The sequence below is a fragment of the Ictalurus furcatus genome, chromosome 5 (genome assembly GCF_023375685.1).
Source record: "Ictalurus furcatus strain D&B chromosome 5, Billie_1.0, whole genome shotgun sequence".
NCBI lineage: Eukaryota > Metazoa > Chordata > Actinopteri > Siluriformes > Ictaluridae > Ictalurus > Ictalurus furcatus.
The window spans coordinates 1,865,371-1,882,791 of NC_071259.1; the positions used below are offsets into that span (position 1 = coordinate 1,865,371).

Here is a 17,421-nt window from a genome sequence, read left to right on the forward strand (position 1 = left end):
GCGCCTTTGTTACTCAGGGAAAGCTAGCTAACGTCGCCATGGTAATAGCTAGCTAGCTAGCGCTGCACGGATGGTGTTATCGCGTCATTTCGGCGCTTCGGTTGTAACGATTTCTTACTTAACTGACTGACGCTAATAAATCTGATGTTTATTATCATGGAAAGCTACCTTTGATTCAAACATATATACATATATATATAATTTTCTTATCTTAACAGCATTATTTATCCAGCAGGAACACATGAAGGTTCTATGTAGATGTGTGTGTGTGTGTGTGTGTGTGTGTGTGTGTTTAGACCCATTAAAGAACATTCTTAGCTTCGAAATATTTGAGTTTACTCAATTCTAAATATTTCTTGAACTTACAAAAGTTTCAAATGACTAGATTAACTCTGACAAATATAAAATTAGCCCCATTTCTCTTTTGGGAAGGGGTGGTGGTGTTGGTGGTGTTTGTAGGGGGTGGGGGGATGGTTAAACATTTTTTAAAACTGTTTTTCTCACTTCAGTCATTCCCCCCTCATTAAAAAAAAAAAAAACCCCAAAAAACAAAACAAAACATAAAAACTTTCTTAATGACTATTGGTTCTCTAGATTAATGACTTATATTTAGATTTCCGTTTATGTTAAACGCTCATGGTCAAATGTTCTACGTACGTTAATGACTAATGACAACTATAAAGAACATCTTAACATGCTTTTTTAAATTCTATTTTTTTTTCTTTAAAAAATGATCCCAACGTAATGTTGTTGTATTAATTACAAAAAAAAAACACGTTTCTGTTCATAAACGCATAAAGTATCGAAGAAATTCTTCAACACCGATGACTAAATAATTGTAAAAAAAAAAAAAATTTTAACCAATTTTTTCAAGACACATCCGTTAACCGTAAGAAAGCGAGATGGATTCTGCCTTCATGTATTGATCTGTCAGTAATAAGATTTTTATCTGACTTTTCATGTACTTTTTTTCTGTTTGTTTCCTTGGAAATGATGGAGAACGGGGGATTGCCCCGATCCAGAGACGAGTACACGGGTCTAAAGAGGCACAGGTGAAAGTTCTCGTCAGAATTTCCCCTGAGCACATATTACCTTAACAACAACAACAACTCTGAAAGTAAAGTTCGATGATCAAGTCGTGAAATGATTGTCAAGTTCCAGACTTACAGTGTGAAATGTCCTCAAAGGGCGCGTTAGTCTAAAATCTAGAGGCGTGTTTTTCAAGGGCAGCTTGTTCTGATTCGAAACACACCCTTATTTCATTCATTTATTTATCATTTCTTTAATAAAATACATTTTTAAAAAAAATAAATAAATAAAAAAGTACATTCTAACGTGCTTTTGTTTATTGCAATAATTCCGATTCATTTATAAGTGAACTCTGTGACCAGGTTTGAACTCAACGCTACAGCATTTTGTTAAAAAAAATAATAAAATAAAATAAAGTAAAGCCACAGATAATATCGCTCTATTTTCGAAGGCGTTTTTTTTTTTTTTAAAGAAAAAGACAAAAAAAAAACAACAACAAAAAAATAAAAAATAAAAAATGGAAAGCCCCATCCTGATTATAGAGAAAGATATTAGCAGCCGTCTTTGTTTTGAATCTGCGAGCCGTTATGACGATGTTCTGCGCTTGCTGGGTTTGTACTGCACCCAGGTTTGGCTGCTGAAGGTTTCGGATCTGTGTTATGGAGGGGCCTCTCTCTCTCTCTCTCTCTCTATCTCTTTCTATCTGTCTGTCTCTCTGTGTCTTCCACCTGCCCGGATAGTCCCTGACATTTAACCAAGTTTAACCTTTAAATGTCAGAATGAATAACAGAGACCTCAGCCCAGAGGACAGGCACATGAGCTTCTCTGGTAAAAGAAAAAAAAAGAAAGAAAAAAAAAAGACAAATTAGACAAAACATCTGCTTTTCTTCATTATTGGGAACCAGAGAGGTGGTATTAGTGCCGCTGTACACCCCCTTCGCTACACACACACATACGTGGAAAGGTGTGAACAATTAACACGCAGACAAGTGTCACCGTTTTTTGAGTGTATCGTCTCACAATATCTGCTTAGAACTTCCTGTAAACTGTAAGTCTGAATCTTAAAGCGTAATAAATATTATCAAATCATTTTTTTTGGAAATAATCATACCATGGTTTTAGGCCACGGTTTCCACCTCAGCCAGGCATGAAAACGTTTCATAGATCATATGGAGGTGCTCTGTGAGAGGAGATGTGTGTCTGTTTTTAAATTCTATTTATTTCTGTTGTTAAAAAAATTTGCATGAAAGAGGTGAAGGGAAAACTGATCGAATCATTGGGGAATCTTTACTGTGAGTAATCAGTCTCTGTGATTAAGAGTATTAGCGCAGTGTTATGGAAATATTGGTGAGGGGGTTAAAGATGGATGGGGAAAAAATGACTTTTTATGAAAGCTGTAAAAGGGCCTGGATTAAAAAAATCAATAATAATTAGTATTATTTTAAAAAAACAACAACAACAACAACAAAAAAAAAACCAGAACATTTCTTTTCTCACGTTTCCTCTGAAAATGAGTTTATTTCTTTATCTCTTCTCTCGTGACAGTTCTTTAAATCAATCCCGGGATAACTTTCTCAATAATCTCAGCAAACTGTGAGGAGACGCTTAGCTGGATTATATCAGCATTATCAAAACGAGATGCTCCAATTTCTATAACATACGATACACTATGTGGTCAAAAGTATGTGGACACCTGACCATCACACCCACATGCGGTTCTTTTCCAACCAGCATCTATAAAACGTCAGAAGCGCACGATTGTACGGAATGTCTTTGTGTGGTGTGGATTTACAATTTCCCGTCATCGGAAACACTCAGACGCCGTTCCAGGACGACGACGCGCCTGGGCACAGAGCGAGCTCCGTGAGGACGCGGCGTGTGAAGGTTGGAAGGAGGTGGAAGAACTCGAGCGTCCTGCAGAAAGCCCTGAGCTCAACACTACTGAACTGGAACTGGAGCGTCCTCACATCAACATCACCTCATTAATGCTCTCGTGTAGTCCCCACAGCCACGCCCCGAAATCTAGTGGAACGCCTTCCCAGAAGAGTGGAGCGCATTGTAAGTCGACAAGCACATATGGGTGTGATGGTCAGGTGTCCAGCTGGCAAAAAAAAAAAAAAAAAATGGTGGCCCTCCATCTCCACCGTTAGGTTTTTCTTCTCTCTTTTTTTTTTTTTTGGTTAAAGTGTCCCTTTAAAAAATGGTTAAGGAAACTTGTAGAATATTTTCCATGATGTCCATCACTTCTCCACAAATCCTCCAAGGATACACGCCTCCTCCTCGTCCCTACCATAACCCCACCCCCCCAAAAAAATTATCTGACACATGTGATATTGTCTGAAGCGATATTAGTGGAATGGAAATTAGGGCGGTTTCAGTCTGGCTGATTCAGTAGTGTCTTACTCAGCCTGAGATCACACCATACACTTTCAGAATATCACAGGGCCCCATGTGCGTGTCAGTGTGTGTGTGTGCGTGTGTGTGGGGAGTACGTCGGATTAACGCTGCCTAGCGCCATGCGAGAGCTGTGTACAGGAAAAGGCACCTCCTCCTGTTCATACGCATCAACATCACACCGTTTATGTTCCTCACAGGAGACGCTCAGAGGTTCTGTACGACGGACCGGCCGCTTGAGTTCAAACCAGAGATTATTAGGCTCTCGGGCAAAAAACCCTTATCCCTTAACTGCACAGCTGTACTGTATGAGCGAATCGCCTTCTCCCTCACTTAAGTCATCTTGAAAGCAATATTTTGAAATGAGTCTCGTTCCCATCTGAGACCACCTACAGACCAACCAGTTTCCCCATGCTTCTAATCATCAGCAGCACCCACACTCATCTGTGCGCTTCTTATTGTTTTCGTAGGGTCTGGCTAACGATTGTTTATGAAAACGTATAACATCCCGAACGCTAGCTCGTACATCGCTATAGAGCAACACTTGGATCGACGTTTCCGGATATTCCGGGTCCACTCCGGGTTCCCGAACCTGTTAAAACCTACGAAGGCAACCGTCTGACCTTTTTCGCTTAGTTAGCTCATGTCCATGATCTGATACTAGGGTTAGGGTTAGGGTTAGGGTGTAATCCTGCCTGCACCCATAGATACCGTCGTCCAATCCTGCCCGCTCCCATAACCCTAACTTGGTCAATAATCACTTAAAAGACAAACTTATTTTCATGCACAGTGACATTTTCCTACTCCTAAGTGATAGTCATGGACATGTGGAGGGGAAAAAGCAAACATATATATATATATATATAACTGTCCAGAGTGACAGCATTTAGTTTTGTTCTGTTATCACACACAACGTTGATGAGTACAGGAACACCTCATGCTATTATTCCGTCCTCCTCCATCTTGTTCTGCGCTGATTTCAGCATGTGGCTTTGAACACAGACTCCACCCACGATTTGAATGCACGGTGGAACCGTGGCATGTAACAGTAATGGTTGCTAAGCAGCCTGTTACTAAGCAAAATGGCTAGCTAGGTGGAATCGCTTATACCTAAATACACAGTGGTGTCAGCGACGCATGGCTACCAGACATACCTAGTGTCAGGTGTCCCGGGTTCCCTTTTGGGTCAAGTTCCTCTCAGTGTTCCTATTCGGTTGCCTTTATTTCTGATATCAGTACGATTCTTGGGGCCAATCTGATTCGATTTTTTTTTTGGGGGGGGTGGGTTGAGGGGATGGGGGTTGTTGCATTTTTTTTTTTTTAAATGTTCAGCTCCATAATGCCTGGATTGGATCCGCTTGACTCTGTAGAAGCAAACGCGTGCACCAGATGAGAGAACGCTCTCTTCTCCAACACTGCGCACTTTTGCCAGCGGCTCAGAGAGACGTTTGACTCAGTGTTAACGAATCATAACCATCATGTGGTCATCATTTCAGTAAAAACACTAATGCACCAGAGGCTAATGTACTTCCCCTCTTCGCTTTCCAGCCAGCGACACGCCCTCGAGCGTACCGGGTGACGAGCAACGGAAAAAAATGTCAGCAGTCTTCAACTGCAGTCAGCTCCAAAAGTATTGGTGCCCTTGCTAAAAAAAAAAAAAAAGAACTTCTTTTGCCAAACGGATGTTGCCAAAAAAAAAAAAAAGGGGGGGGTGGCAGTTTTTATTTTAATTCCATTTTCAGCGTAAGATCACGAGAACGATCCACACACAACTCCGGACTATGTTAGCCACCGTAGGATTGGTGATCATTTAAAAAAATACACACACACATATATATATATATATATATATATATATATATACTATAATAGCACCTTTAGGAACATTTAGCAATGCAGGTGAAACTGTTTTACGTTATACGCGTAATTATTATGACAACGTTCCATATTCTGTGGATTTTCTGGTCTGTGGATGTTCAGTAAAGCAACAGCTGGTGATGATCTTGATACTATTTGGAAAGTAGAAAATCCGTAGCGTGAATTTGAACTCTGCTGTGCAGCTGCTGAGTCGATTCTGGAGTTCCACAGTTGCACTCAAGTAGGCAGTTAAAGTGGGGTAACGGCGGGAGTTCAGAAATTGTAAATACGTGCGAGTGAGTCACCGAGTGGAACAGCAAAGGACTCGGGGCCTCAAAGACGTGTGCGTGAAGGCAGAGGAGACAAAATTCCCCTTTTATTCATCTCAGGCAGAGAACAAGAGAGAGAGATATAGAGAATAAAGGTAAAAAAAAAAAATTTTTTTTTAAAAAAAAAAACACTCCAGATGCAGAAAGACATTAAAGAGTTAACCAGAAATCTCGTCATCGTGCAACGCACTGAATTCTTCATCTGACTCACAAACCTGGGAACAGTGCACGTCTATATAAGAAATATATTTAAGATTTTAACCGACGAGCAGGCCTCACAGCGGTCGTAATATCACTGGAACACGGTTCTTTATCACTGAACTGATAAAAAAAACAAAAAAAACAACAACAACCCACGACTGTTTTTGTTCCTCTTGAATCTAAAATGTAATATATTCCAGATAACTAACCGTTTCTTCCTTCAAACATCAAACAGGGAAGTGGATTTCAGGCATTATTTTTCACTTTGAGCGCTCGCTCTACAGACGCATGACAATCGGTGTTCCTCGTGCTTCGATTATCGTTAATCGTTAATCCTGAAGTCTGAACACACACGCCTGTGGCTTTTAAAATACAGAAATAACGCCCGGGTTATCCATCCATCCATCTTCTATACCGCTTTATCCTTTTCAAGGTCACGGAGAACCTGGAGTCTATCCCAGGGAGCATCGGGTACGAGGCGGGGTACACCCTGGACAGGGTGCCGATCTATCGCAGGGCACAATCACATACACACTCACACACCCATTCATACACTACGGAGACTTTAGACACGCCAATCAGCCCACCATGCACGTCTTTGGACTGGGGGAGGAAACCGGAGAACCCGGAGGAAACCCCCGCAGCACGGAGAGAACACGTACACACAGGGCCACGGTGGGAATTGAACCCCTGACCCTGGAGGTGTGAGGTTTATATTCAGCTATATTAAGATTTTGATCAAAGGTGTGAATTATGGCTATGTTTGCAAGGGAAATGTGTAGGGTAATAGCAGTACTGCTGTTATTAACAACACCTATCTAGATAACATCTTTTAGACAAACATGGGGAAAATAAAAGTATTTAAAAAAAAAAAAAAAAAAAGTACGAGGTACACGAATGGGCTAAATAATGAAACTGTCGTCATTTAAAAAAAAAAAAAAAGAACTCCAATATCACTCAAGTTATACAATTTGAGAACCCAGAGGCCGTATAGGAATTTGATATTGATGACCGTTGAAGGATTAATCCCACACACACACAGGCTCAGACGTCACATGTGGTTTTAGAGTGACTCGATTCAAGAGTTGTATTACCCACAATGCTGAGTTTTCCTTTGACTGTTCAGATAAACACGTTTCCATCCCATGCTCGAGTCATGACAGATGACACGAGGTGCCCGAGCCACCGCGTCAGCCCGAAACATTTCTGAGAATGTCGCTGTGAGAGAGACGTGAAGCCGAGTAGTTACAGCGCGGTTGCGTAAGACCTCTGAACGCACAGTCGAGAGGAGATCGTTACGGCTTTCGTCTCAGCCCGGCTGATCTTTTCAGTACCGAGGGCTCATTTTCCTACTGAACCCGGTTCTGAATGAGTGAAATCCAGCCACCTCAGCTCCTGTCCCCAGACACCGGGGCAAGGCTGGCCTGCAGTTCCGCTCAGCTTTTGCAGAAGTGTGGTGATATTTTTTTCCGTCAAGACATTTCTAACTTCCCCATTCTGAATAAAGTTCATATTGTGCTAAAATTCAGCGTGACCCCGTGCACAGGACATTGACTTTGTAGCTTCCTCGTGATGCAAAACAACTTGCAGAAGTGAGAATGAAGTGCACTCTGAATATTGCTGAGTGGAGATGGTGTCACAGACACTTTTTTCATGTATTAATATATATATATATATATATATATATATATATATATATATATATAGGTATATTTGAAGTTTAAACGGTGATATGCAAATTGCATTCGATATTAAAGGAACTCCAAACAGAGATCAAAGGGAACGGTATGGTGAATAATTACACGTATGCATACGGGGAAAATTTGTCAGTTATAATTTCAGCTAAAAATCGATTCTGCTCTCAGAAGAAAAAGGGGAAATGTAAAGTCTGTCTTTTGCACCGATAGTGAAACTTTGGGGTTATAAAACAGAAAATCCCCATGTTGATTTCTCTTATTCCAGGAAACTGCTGTGTTTGACACACAGTGCTTCTGTTCAGGTCCCAGTTCACCACAACTGCACACCGAATACACACACACACACACACACACACACACACACACACATACACATATACACACACAAAAAAAGTTCAGAATAATATTTGGAATCGTACTAAAAACTTTTTCGCGCTTTGTAACTGAAAAAGCTGTAAATTTCAGACTATGACTCATAATACCAGTCAGACATTTACGTATGTAGTGCACAGGGGTGGTGGGTCTCGGTGGTTAAAGGGACACTCCGGCCGAAATCTCGATTTGAATCATCAGTGCATCTGTTTTAAACCACAATCGATTACATATTTTACACCATCGACCAGCAGAAAGTTCAACCAATCTCGCCCTCTGCTTCAGAAAACTCTGCCTGAGGTCATCACCAATTCCTCCAGCTCCGGTTCCCTCTGAAAGCTTCATTCTGTCCATCCCTGAGGAAAGTCTGACCTTTCCCGTCTGCTCCTGCAGAAAGTCTGACCCATCCAGTACACGCCTACAAAACGTTTTACCAATCTGCCCTGCAGAACTATTGACCAATCCTGTGACCTCTTGCAGACATTCATGGCCAATCACGCCCACTCCTACAGAAAGTTTCACCAATCCTGCCCGCTCCCATAGATACCGTTGCCCAATCCTGCCCGCTCCCATAGATACCGTTGCCCAATCCTGCCCATTCCCATAGATACCGTTGCCCAATCCTGCCCGCTCCCATAGATACCGTTGCCCAATCCTGCCCGCTCCCATAGATACCGTTGCCCAATCCCGCCCGCTCCCATAGATACCGTTGCCCAATCCTGCCCGCTCCCATAGATACCGTTGCCCAATCCCGCCCGCTCCCATAGATACCGTTGCCCAATCCCGCCCATTCCCATAGATACCGTTGCCCAATCCCGCCCGCTCCCATAGATACCGTTGCCCAATCCCGCCCGCTCCCATAGATACCGTTGCCCAATCCCGCCCATTCCCATAGATACCGTTGCCCAATCCCGCCCGCTCCCATAGATACCGTTGCCCAATCCCGCCCGCTCCCATAGATACCGTTGCCCAATCCCGCCCATTCCCATAGATACCGTTGCCCAATCCCGCCCGCTCCCATAGATACCGTTGCCCAATCCCGCCCATTCCCATAGATACCGTTGCCCAATCCTGCCCGCTCCCATAGATACCGTTGCCCAATACTGCCCGCTCCCACAGATACCGTTGCCCAATCCCGCCCGCTCCCACAGATACCGTTGCCCAATCCCGCCCGCTCCCATAGATACTGTTGTCCAATCCTGCCCGCTCCCATAGATACCGTTGTCCAATCCTGCCCGCTCCCACAGATACCGTTGCCCAATCCTGCCCGCTCCCATAGATACTGTTGCCCAATACTGCCCGCTCCCATAGATACCGTTGCCCAATCCTGCCCATTCCCATAGATACCGTTGCCCAATCCTGCCCGCTCCTGCAGACACGTGACTGATCCTGTCTGCCTTTGCAGAAAGTTTGACCACTCATCCACTCCTACTAAAAGTTTGAACAATCATTCCTACTCCTGCCAACATTCTTGATCAATTTCACCTGCACCTGCAGAAGGTTTGACCAATCACGTCCACTTCTTCTAAAACTTTGATCAGTTCCACCTCCTCAAGCAGAACCTTTGATCAGTTCCACCTCCTCAAGCAGAACCTTTGATCAATCATGCCTATAACTACAGAAACTTCAACCAATCAGCCTACCGTGCATGTCTTTGGACCGGGGGAGGAAACCGGAGTACCCGGAGGAAACCCCCGCAGCACGGGGAGAACATGCGAACTCCACACGATCGGATCGAACCCCCAACCCTGGCGGTATGCCTTAACCACTAAGCCTCCGTGTGCCAAAAAATCTAACCAATCACATCCAAATTTTGAGCGATCCTGCCTGCTCCAGCAGACACTCCTGACCAATCCCGTAAGGTCCTTCATATACCCTTTACCAAACCTTTTCCGACCAAACCCCATCCACTCCTGCAGAAAGTTGGACCGTCAAATATACAAGTGCTATTTCTGAAATGAAAAGCCTAGTTTACAACAAAATGTGTCTACAAAATAAAGAGAAAATGTCATTGAATACTTGGGCCAAAAAAAAAAAAATAGTTCAAGATGCAAACACGAACTCTAGATGCACCGCATCGCCTTTAGCCTTGTGGTACCTTATCTCTTTATAAAATAAGAGAGAAGTCATACATAACCTTCCCGCAGTGTGATTAAGAAAAGACAAGCCACATCCTTCAGTCCCCTGAAAGCTCAAAATGAAACTCGAGATTAGAGCTATATAGTTCAAGTGATTTTTGTGATTTTCACCTAAAAGTCTATTGCCTGTTGCACCACAGGAAGTAAGAATGTCAGAAATGGTTTTGGTGTAACGCGCTAACCACAGACACCACTGCGAGTTACAGTTACACACTGCCCTCCCATGTCTCATCAAATAAACGTCCGCTCGTCAATTTAATCACCAGGTGACCTTCCAGAAGACCTTTTCACGCTCGAAAATGAAACCGTGGAAAGAGCTTAAGTGCTGATTTTGATTTCAACCAATCTGGTTAACCAAAGATCAGATCAGAAAGAGAAAAAAACAAGTCACGGATTAACCCCGAGACTTCAGGACGGAAGAACGGCGACGCGATCGCGTCTACCGTCGGCGTTATGACCTTTTCACTTGTCTCAGCATAGGATTGTGAGAAATGAAAGAAAGAAAGAAAAAATCTATTTATTCTATTGGATCCTGATTATTTAAAATAAATTTGTTTAAAAAAAACAAACATCTGGAATGTGAGGTAGGAAACCAGAAATGTCGTCAGGTATCCACAGCTGGCACGGGAAGACCAGCTCGCTACTTCGACCCGGACGGCCGAGCGGTTTACGGTGGTGCTGCGCGATTCTCGAAATGTTCGTATCGAGATCATGTTTATACATTTGCATTTTTATTTATTCTATTATTAATTTATTTATTGTATTATTATTATTATCGTCGTTATTGAAACATCCATTAATGCCGTTTAAATGTTTCAACCATCACGAAATAAAATCACGGCTTTCATAACCTGACGAAACGCCTCGCACGGCCTGGGCCACCTTAGATTTAAGAGAAAAAAAACAAAACAACAAAAAAAAAACCCCGATTAGATAAACAGGAAGCACTTCGCAGAGGACTGATCACTTCAGAGATATGGAAATGGTGCAGGTTTGAAAAGTCACATAAACAAGTCTAGGGTAGAAAATACAGTCGGAATTCTGTCGCTCGCGTGCAGAGTTCGCACGCAGGGGTTTCGCTCTGGGTACTCCGGTTTCCTCCCCCAGTCCAAAGACATGCACGGTCCAAATTGTCCATAGTGTGAATGTGTGATTGTGCCCTGTGATGGGGTACCCCGGGTGTACCCCGAGGCTCCGGGTTCCCCACGACCCTGAAGGATAAACAGTATAGAAGGAAAACAGTGAACCGGACAAGCAGCTCGTACGCCATAACGTTTCCAGCCCTCAGAAACGAATACCAACTCAACCCACTTCCTTTACTGAAACTATCAATGAGGCACGGTTTGTCTTTTAAGGACAAAAAAAAAAAAGTTTCAAAATTTCCAGGCCAAAAATTTACATAGTTTTCTTAAGTCCCTTTATATAGATTATTATTATTATTATTATTTATTATTACAGGTCCGAAAAATATTACAAAGGGCACCTTTAATTTAATTTGCCGTCTTTTCCCCCACATATATTTTACCTGTATACTTCTTTTTGTAAACAATCATAATTCCAAGTTGTAATCATGTGGTCATGCTGTAGCTCTGCAACAAATCAAATTCACACACTCGGCATTTTCACTTCCTTTATTTCAATGATCTGGAGGAACCAGGCTCCCGCTGTGGCTCTCCATACAATCTCATGTTACAGCTTTAAAAAATAAAACGTCGTTTTCGCTCGATCGATCGATCGATCGCTCGCTCGCTATCGGCTCGGCCTTCACAGCAAATAACCGCGCGGGTTCTCGAGAGCTGTGCAAATTGATTCGCAAAGTGTGGTGTAGATTAATTAAAGGCAATGCAAAGGGCAGCCCCCCTCACCCCCCCCCCCCCCCAAAAAAAAATCAGTTTATGACCGCTTATGATTGTTCCCTGAAACTTAAAAGAAGAAGAAGGAAAAATAAAAAAAATTAAAAAAAGATCACAGTATTTTTTCCCACATTTCAGAGCAGACAGGAAGGCTACGATAAAGTGCGCCGGATTAGCATGACGGTTCGGTCCGTTAAACGCTAACGAACGCAGGAAAAGAATCAGACTGCTGATCAGATTTCCTCGAGCACCCGTGTTCAGATCGTCGGCGGAGGAATTTCACTGCTCCAAAATGTGCAGAAAAGGCAAAAACAGGCGAAACGAGACGTCAGAGCTCACGTCAGAACTAAACCGAAGCCTAATAATCGTGATCCTGAAACTCGGTCATCTCGAACAGGAATTGGTCCAGATGGGGAAAAGTTTAAAAAGAGAAAAAAGAAAAAAGGAATATATTGAATATTACACAAGTGCTGAAGCGATCCGTGGAATATTTGAGGTTAACGTGATACAATAACACCGACTATTTACTCCGTGACGCACACAATTGTTTCGCTAGCCAGTGAGCACAGTAGTAATGTTTTTAAGGGAATGCTTAATGCAAAAAAAAAAAAAAAAAAGAGAGAGAGAGAGAGAGAAGAAAATAAACAACAGCAAAGTACAAAACGTCGAGGCGGTAACTGAGTTTGTCTGTAATCGGAGTTCTTCTCTTTCACGGATCGATGGATTTTGTTTCGCACAGACATAACGCTTAAACATTACGGACCCGTTTCCCTATGTGACTAAATGTGGGCGGGGCAAAGATCGGCCCGGACGTGATCGGCGCCGCCGCTTAGACGAGCTCGACGTAATTGGCCGGGAACATTCCGAAATGGCCGTCCGGACTGTAGCCTCGCCACCAGCCTTCGTCGATCCTTTCGATGCCGGTAATGATGTCGTCCGGGTCGAAGGAGATCTCGGTGTCGTCGGCTACACACACACACACACACACACACACACACACACACACACACACACACACACACAGAGAGAGAGAAAAACTCACCCATGAGTCCGTCACATGATAAAACGGAATCCTTCCGGAGTGAAATGTGTTTACACTGATCATATGCAAATTGGCACGTTTGATCTCCCGCCTCATTTGCATATGCAAATGTTTTGAAAATACAATTAGTCCATTTATTCATCCAGTACGTCTCATGCTTTTTCAGATAATATGCACAAGTATGTTATTCAGTGCTTATGTACGTGTTGTGAAGCTGTCGAGTCGAGTCTGTAGTCCACACACACACACACACACACACACACACACACACACGCACACTTCTGTAGTACTCACCTGCCTGGTAGTCGTACAGTGCTCGAGCACAGGTACCATGTTCAGCAGTGTCAGAGCTTTCATACAGGTTTTGCTCCTCCTGAACACACACACACAATTTTTTTTAATGGAACAGAAAGTATTTCCATGTCTTTTTTTTTTTTTTTTTAAAGCATTAACCATTAGGTTATAATATAAATAATAAGTTAACCATTACATTGTGTGTGTGTGTGTGTGTGTGTTGTACCTGCGGTGGTTCCTCATAAAGGTTCTCCGGCTCTGTTACTGCTTCATACTGCTGCTGTTCCACATGAGAGCTGAACCGATCACTGACCTCCTCCACGTCTACAGACAGACAGACAGAGAGACAGACAGAGAGACAGAGAGACAGACAGAGAGAGACACGTGTGAATAACTTCATGCACTGTTGCTGTTTGGCCACATGGTGGCGCTTGGGTGCAGTTAAACAGAGACCATGGTTTGAAAGGACAGAATGAGGAACGTCATGAATAGTGTAGCTCTAGGGAAGTTTGGTGAGTGTGTGTGTGTGTGTGTGTGTGTGTGTGTGTGTGTGTGTGTGTGTGTGTCCCACCTTCGTACTCTGCATCAGCATCTGCTTCCTCGTAATCAGTGTGAGACTCCACAACTCTGGTTTCTACTCATACACATATACACACATGCATTTAAACATATATATATATATACACACACACACACACACACACACACACACACACACACATGCTGATACACACTGCAGTGATTTAATCAGGCCCTCGGATAGGTGTGAACTCCATCCAGTAGAGTTAAATGCTCTCTAGAACCATACACGTCCCGCCCCCCTAGTTTTGCGTCTTCCTGAGCGATAATCACGCTTCCCCCCCCCCGCCCCCACTGTCGCTTGGGGGAGGGGAAGGTTGGAATTTATTCGTTTTGAAAAAAGGGGGAGGAGTTTGTACGAGGTCGTGGTTATGTGACAGGACCTTCTCAGACGTGTTTTAGCAACTCGGACAGTCCCTGCAGGATTTCGCGATTTTGCGATTTGGGAAATTTACACAAACTCAAGCAAACTCCGCAACATGCGCAGGAGCTAGCGATTTTTTCAAAATGGCCGCGGATTTTCCTGCAGATCTGGGCCGAGGCGTCCGCCGTTCGTCCGAAGCGCTCTTCGATTCACGTGCGTCGAACACGAGTACGGCTAAAAGGGCTCGTTTACCGTCAAACATCAAAGCGCAGAACAATTTCGTACGATTGCGATTCCGCCGATTTGAGCAGTTGTCCACAAAAAAAAGCACAAAAAAATGCCACAAGTTGCATCGCGAAGTTTGGAGAGGAAAAAAAATAAAATAATAAAAATCGGTCACGAATCGTTCTTCACACACCGTCCGGACCTCAAAAACCACCAAGAGGAAGTTTCAATGCTCTCGTTTAATCCCTTCGCTGTTCTTCGTATTTAGCTAGCTCGCTAACGTTCAAATTTGCGTAAACCAGTCAAGCAGTTTAACATGACGTCCCTCCGACTTCCTGTTTCAGAAGGAAATACGTCGACATTCAAGAAGCCATTCTATGCGGATTGCTAGAATTCTGCCTTCACACTTTGGGAGGCGGAGCTTATGGGGGAGTGGAGTCATTCCAAACATATAAATTTAAAATCTTACTTATGTGCGAATATCGGAACATCATCGAAACCCGTCATCGTCACACGCCTGGTACTGGAGTGTTTGTGTATGAACGTGAAGCAGGAGGAAAGAACGAGTGGAGCAGCGAAGACACACCATGCACGGCCCACACACTGAACGCATCACAGAAGCTGTGTGAAGTGTGTTAGCATGCATTATGTTTGTGAGTACAGATGTTTGTGTGTGTGTGGGGGGGGGGGGGTGTGGGTGTTCCTCAAGGGTTCTTTGGATGGTTCTGGTTTCTACTCGGGAGTCCTACCAGAAAGAAGACATGTTTAGAACTCGACCGATCAGAGAGCTGTCGGAGTGGGCGGGGCTTAACTAGATTGACGTTCCTCTGTGGTTCTTCCCTCTGGACAAACCATAAAGGTTCTATGTAGAACCCTACAACAGTAGACTAAGAGACCCTTAGGAACCCATGAGAAACTTTTATTTATTTATTTATTTATTTATCAACTGTGTAGTTCCAGGAACCTCCAGGGCACGTTACTGGAAACCGGGAATCGCTGAGGGGCGGAGCTTGTTCTAGCGAAAGGTGCCGATTGGTCCAAGACAAGCTTTACAGAACACTCAGACCGTATATATAGATATAGATATATATCAGAAGAGTGGCACCATCAGCAAAGACCAACACTTCACACACACACACACACACACACACACACACACACACACACACACTTCACTTCCTGCTACGAGTCGAACTCAATGGCTCGAAGTGTGAGGTCGTGCTTTAACGTATTTGTGCGACTTTAACTTCGTTTGTTGCTGTAATTTGAAGGTTCCTGGAATCTCGTTGGAGACGTGTATTTACAGCTTGATCATGCGTGTGTGTGTGTGCGTGTGTGTGTATACCTGTGACTCGTACAGGTGAGGCTTTGCGCACAGGAGAGCGAGACGGCTCAGGCTCATAAGGCTGCTTAGAAAAAAAAGGGCTTTTCAACCGCCCTGACACACACACACACACACACACACACACACACAGAGAGAGAGAGAGAGAGAGACACACACACACACAGAATGAAAAGAGGCAGAAATGAGTCGACAGCCATCGCACACAAGTTACACACTGAACAAAACCAGGAAGTGAGCTGAGAGAGAGAGAGAGAGAGAGAGAGAGAGAGAGAGAGTGTTTAGTAGTGGTGCTGACTTACACACAGACAGACAGACAGACAGACAGACGGGAAGAGAGAGACATAGCCAGAATAATGAACACACATGAATCAGTGTTAGTCACGTATTAGATAACCCACTGCACACCGGCGGACCCGGATATCATCAGCCCAGGAGCTCGGATCATTGTATCGGAGACTAGCAGAGAAGAGAACCACCCTCAGCTTGTTCGGGCTTGTTCACACACTCCTCCCGGTCTCGCTCGGAAACACAGACACGAGATAAAAACGGCTGCTGGGAGTCCAAACGACCAGCATTAAAATCATTTTAGAGCCATCTTAAAACCTGTGGCATCAGAGTGGGCGTGGCCTAATATTCTAATGAAGAGCAGCTATATTGATTGATCGATTGATTGATTGACAAAAGGCTACACTCGCTATCCTCACTCGCTAGGCCAACTTTCACTCGTCCGAACATATACACACATACACGTATGCACACACCGGGCCTCGTTTATTAACTCCTCAGTAACGTTCATGTTGAGTAAAAGTTTGCGCACATCGAGGTTTACATTAGTTAGTCGTCTAACGTGTAAATTCACAGACACTCGAAAAGCACGACGAGGTTGGATACGGACGTTCTCGTCTCTCCGAGAGCTCTGCCCTTTATGGAGTTTTGTGGGCGTGTCTAAACGTATAAACGTCGGCAGACACTCGGGAGCACGAGAAGAAGAAGGATACGGAAGTTTTTCCGAATCTTCGCGAACGCCAAATGATCCGTACGAACGATTTGCTACCAATTCCGTTGGTGTCCGGATTGACAGAGTAAAAACGAGGATCACGGTCGTCGTTCTCGGTTCTTTGCGAACTTCGCTCTCCTTTTATGGAGGTTTGGTTGGAATTTATCGTTCGGTCTGGACATGAAAACACTCACACACAACTTAATGGAAAACAACAACGGAGGAAACATGAGGGATAACGAGCGAGCGATTAGCTGATGAATTAAAGGGTCTCACTTCACAATTCAAAATCTTAGAAATGTAATTGATTAGAAGTGTGTGTGTGTGTGTGTGTGTTCTAACCAGGCTGTGAGCTGGATGGTGTGTTGTCTGTGCTGCTGGCTGAAATGCCTCTCTCTCTCTGCTGGAACATTTCTCTGGGGTTCACAGAACGCTGGGAGATGAGAGCAGCAGCCTCCTGTTGAGTATGTACATACACACACACACACACACACACACACACACACACACACACGCGCGCGCGCGCTTTATTAACAACAAGCATCACGCTGCAGATTTCTAAAAGGACAAACATGTTAGTAGCCCAGAGAGAGGGAGAGAGAGAGAGAGAGTGTGATACAGATGGAGAGAGAGAGAGAGAGAGAGAGAGAGAGAGAGAGAGTGAGTGTGTGTGATAGAGATGGAGAGAGAGAGAGAGAGAGAGTG

At 43.8% G+C, this 17,421-nt stretch overlaps 1 protein-coding gene across 3 annotated transcripts in view; it reads right to left on the bottom strand.

Moving 5' to 3' along the window:
• Nucleotides 1-11,633: 11,633 nt before the first annotated feature.
• Nucleotides 11,634-17,421, bottom strand: part of dbnlb (drebrin-like b) — a 20,648-nt gene continuing 14,860 nt past the window's right edge. For 2 of the 3 annotated variants that reach the window (XM_053624097.1, XM_053624096.1), the window contains 6 exons: nt 17,059-17,173; nt 15,720-15,812; nt 13,778-13,840; nt 13,433-13,530; nt 13,207-13,285; nt 11,634-12,836 (listed from right to left, as the gene is read on the bottom strand). In XM_053624097.1, the coding sequence (XP_053480072.1) occupies nt 12,700-12,836; nt 13,207-13,285; nt 13,433-13,530; nt 13,778-13,840; nt 15,720-15,812; nt 17,059-17,173 (585 nt within the window). In that variant the 3' untranslated portion in view covers nt 11,634-12,699. The remainder of the gene's footprint in view (nt 12,837-13,206; nt 13,286-13,432; nt 13,531-13,777; nt 13,841-15,719; nt 15,813-17,058; nt 17,174-17,421) is intronic. The other variant, XM_053624098.1, reaches the window with a different exon arrangement.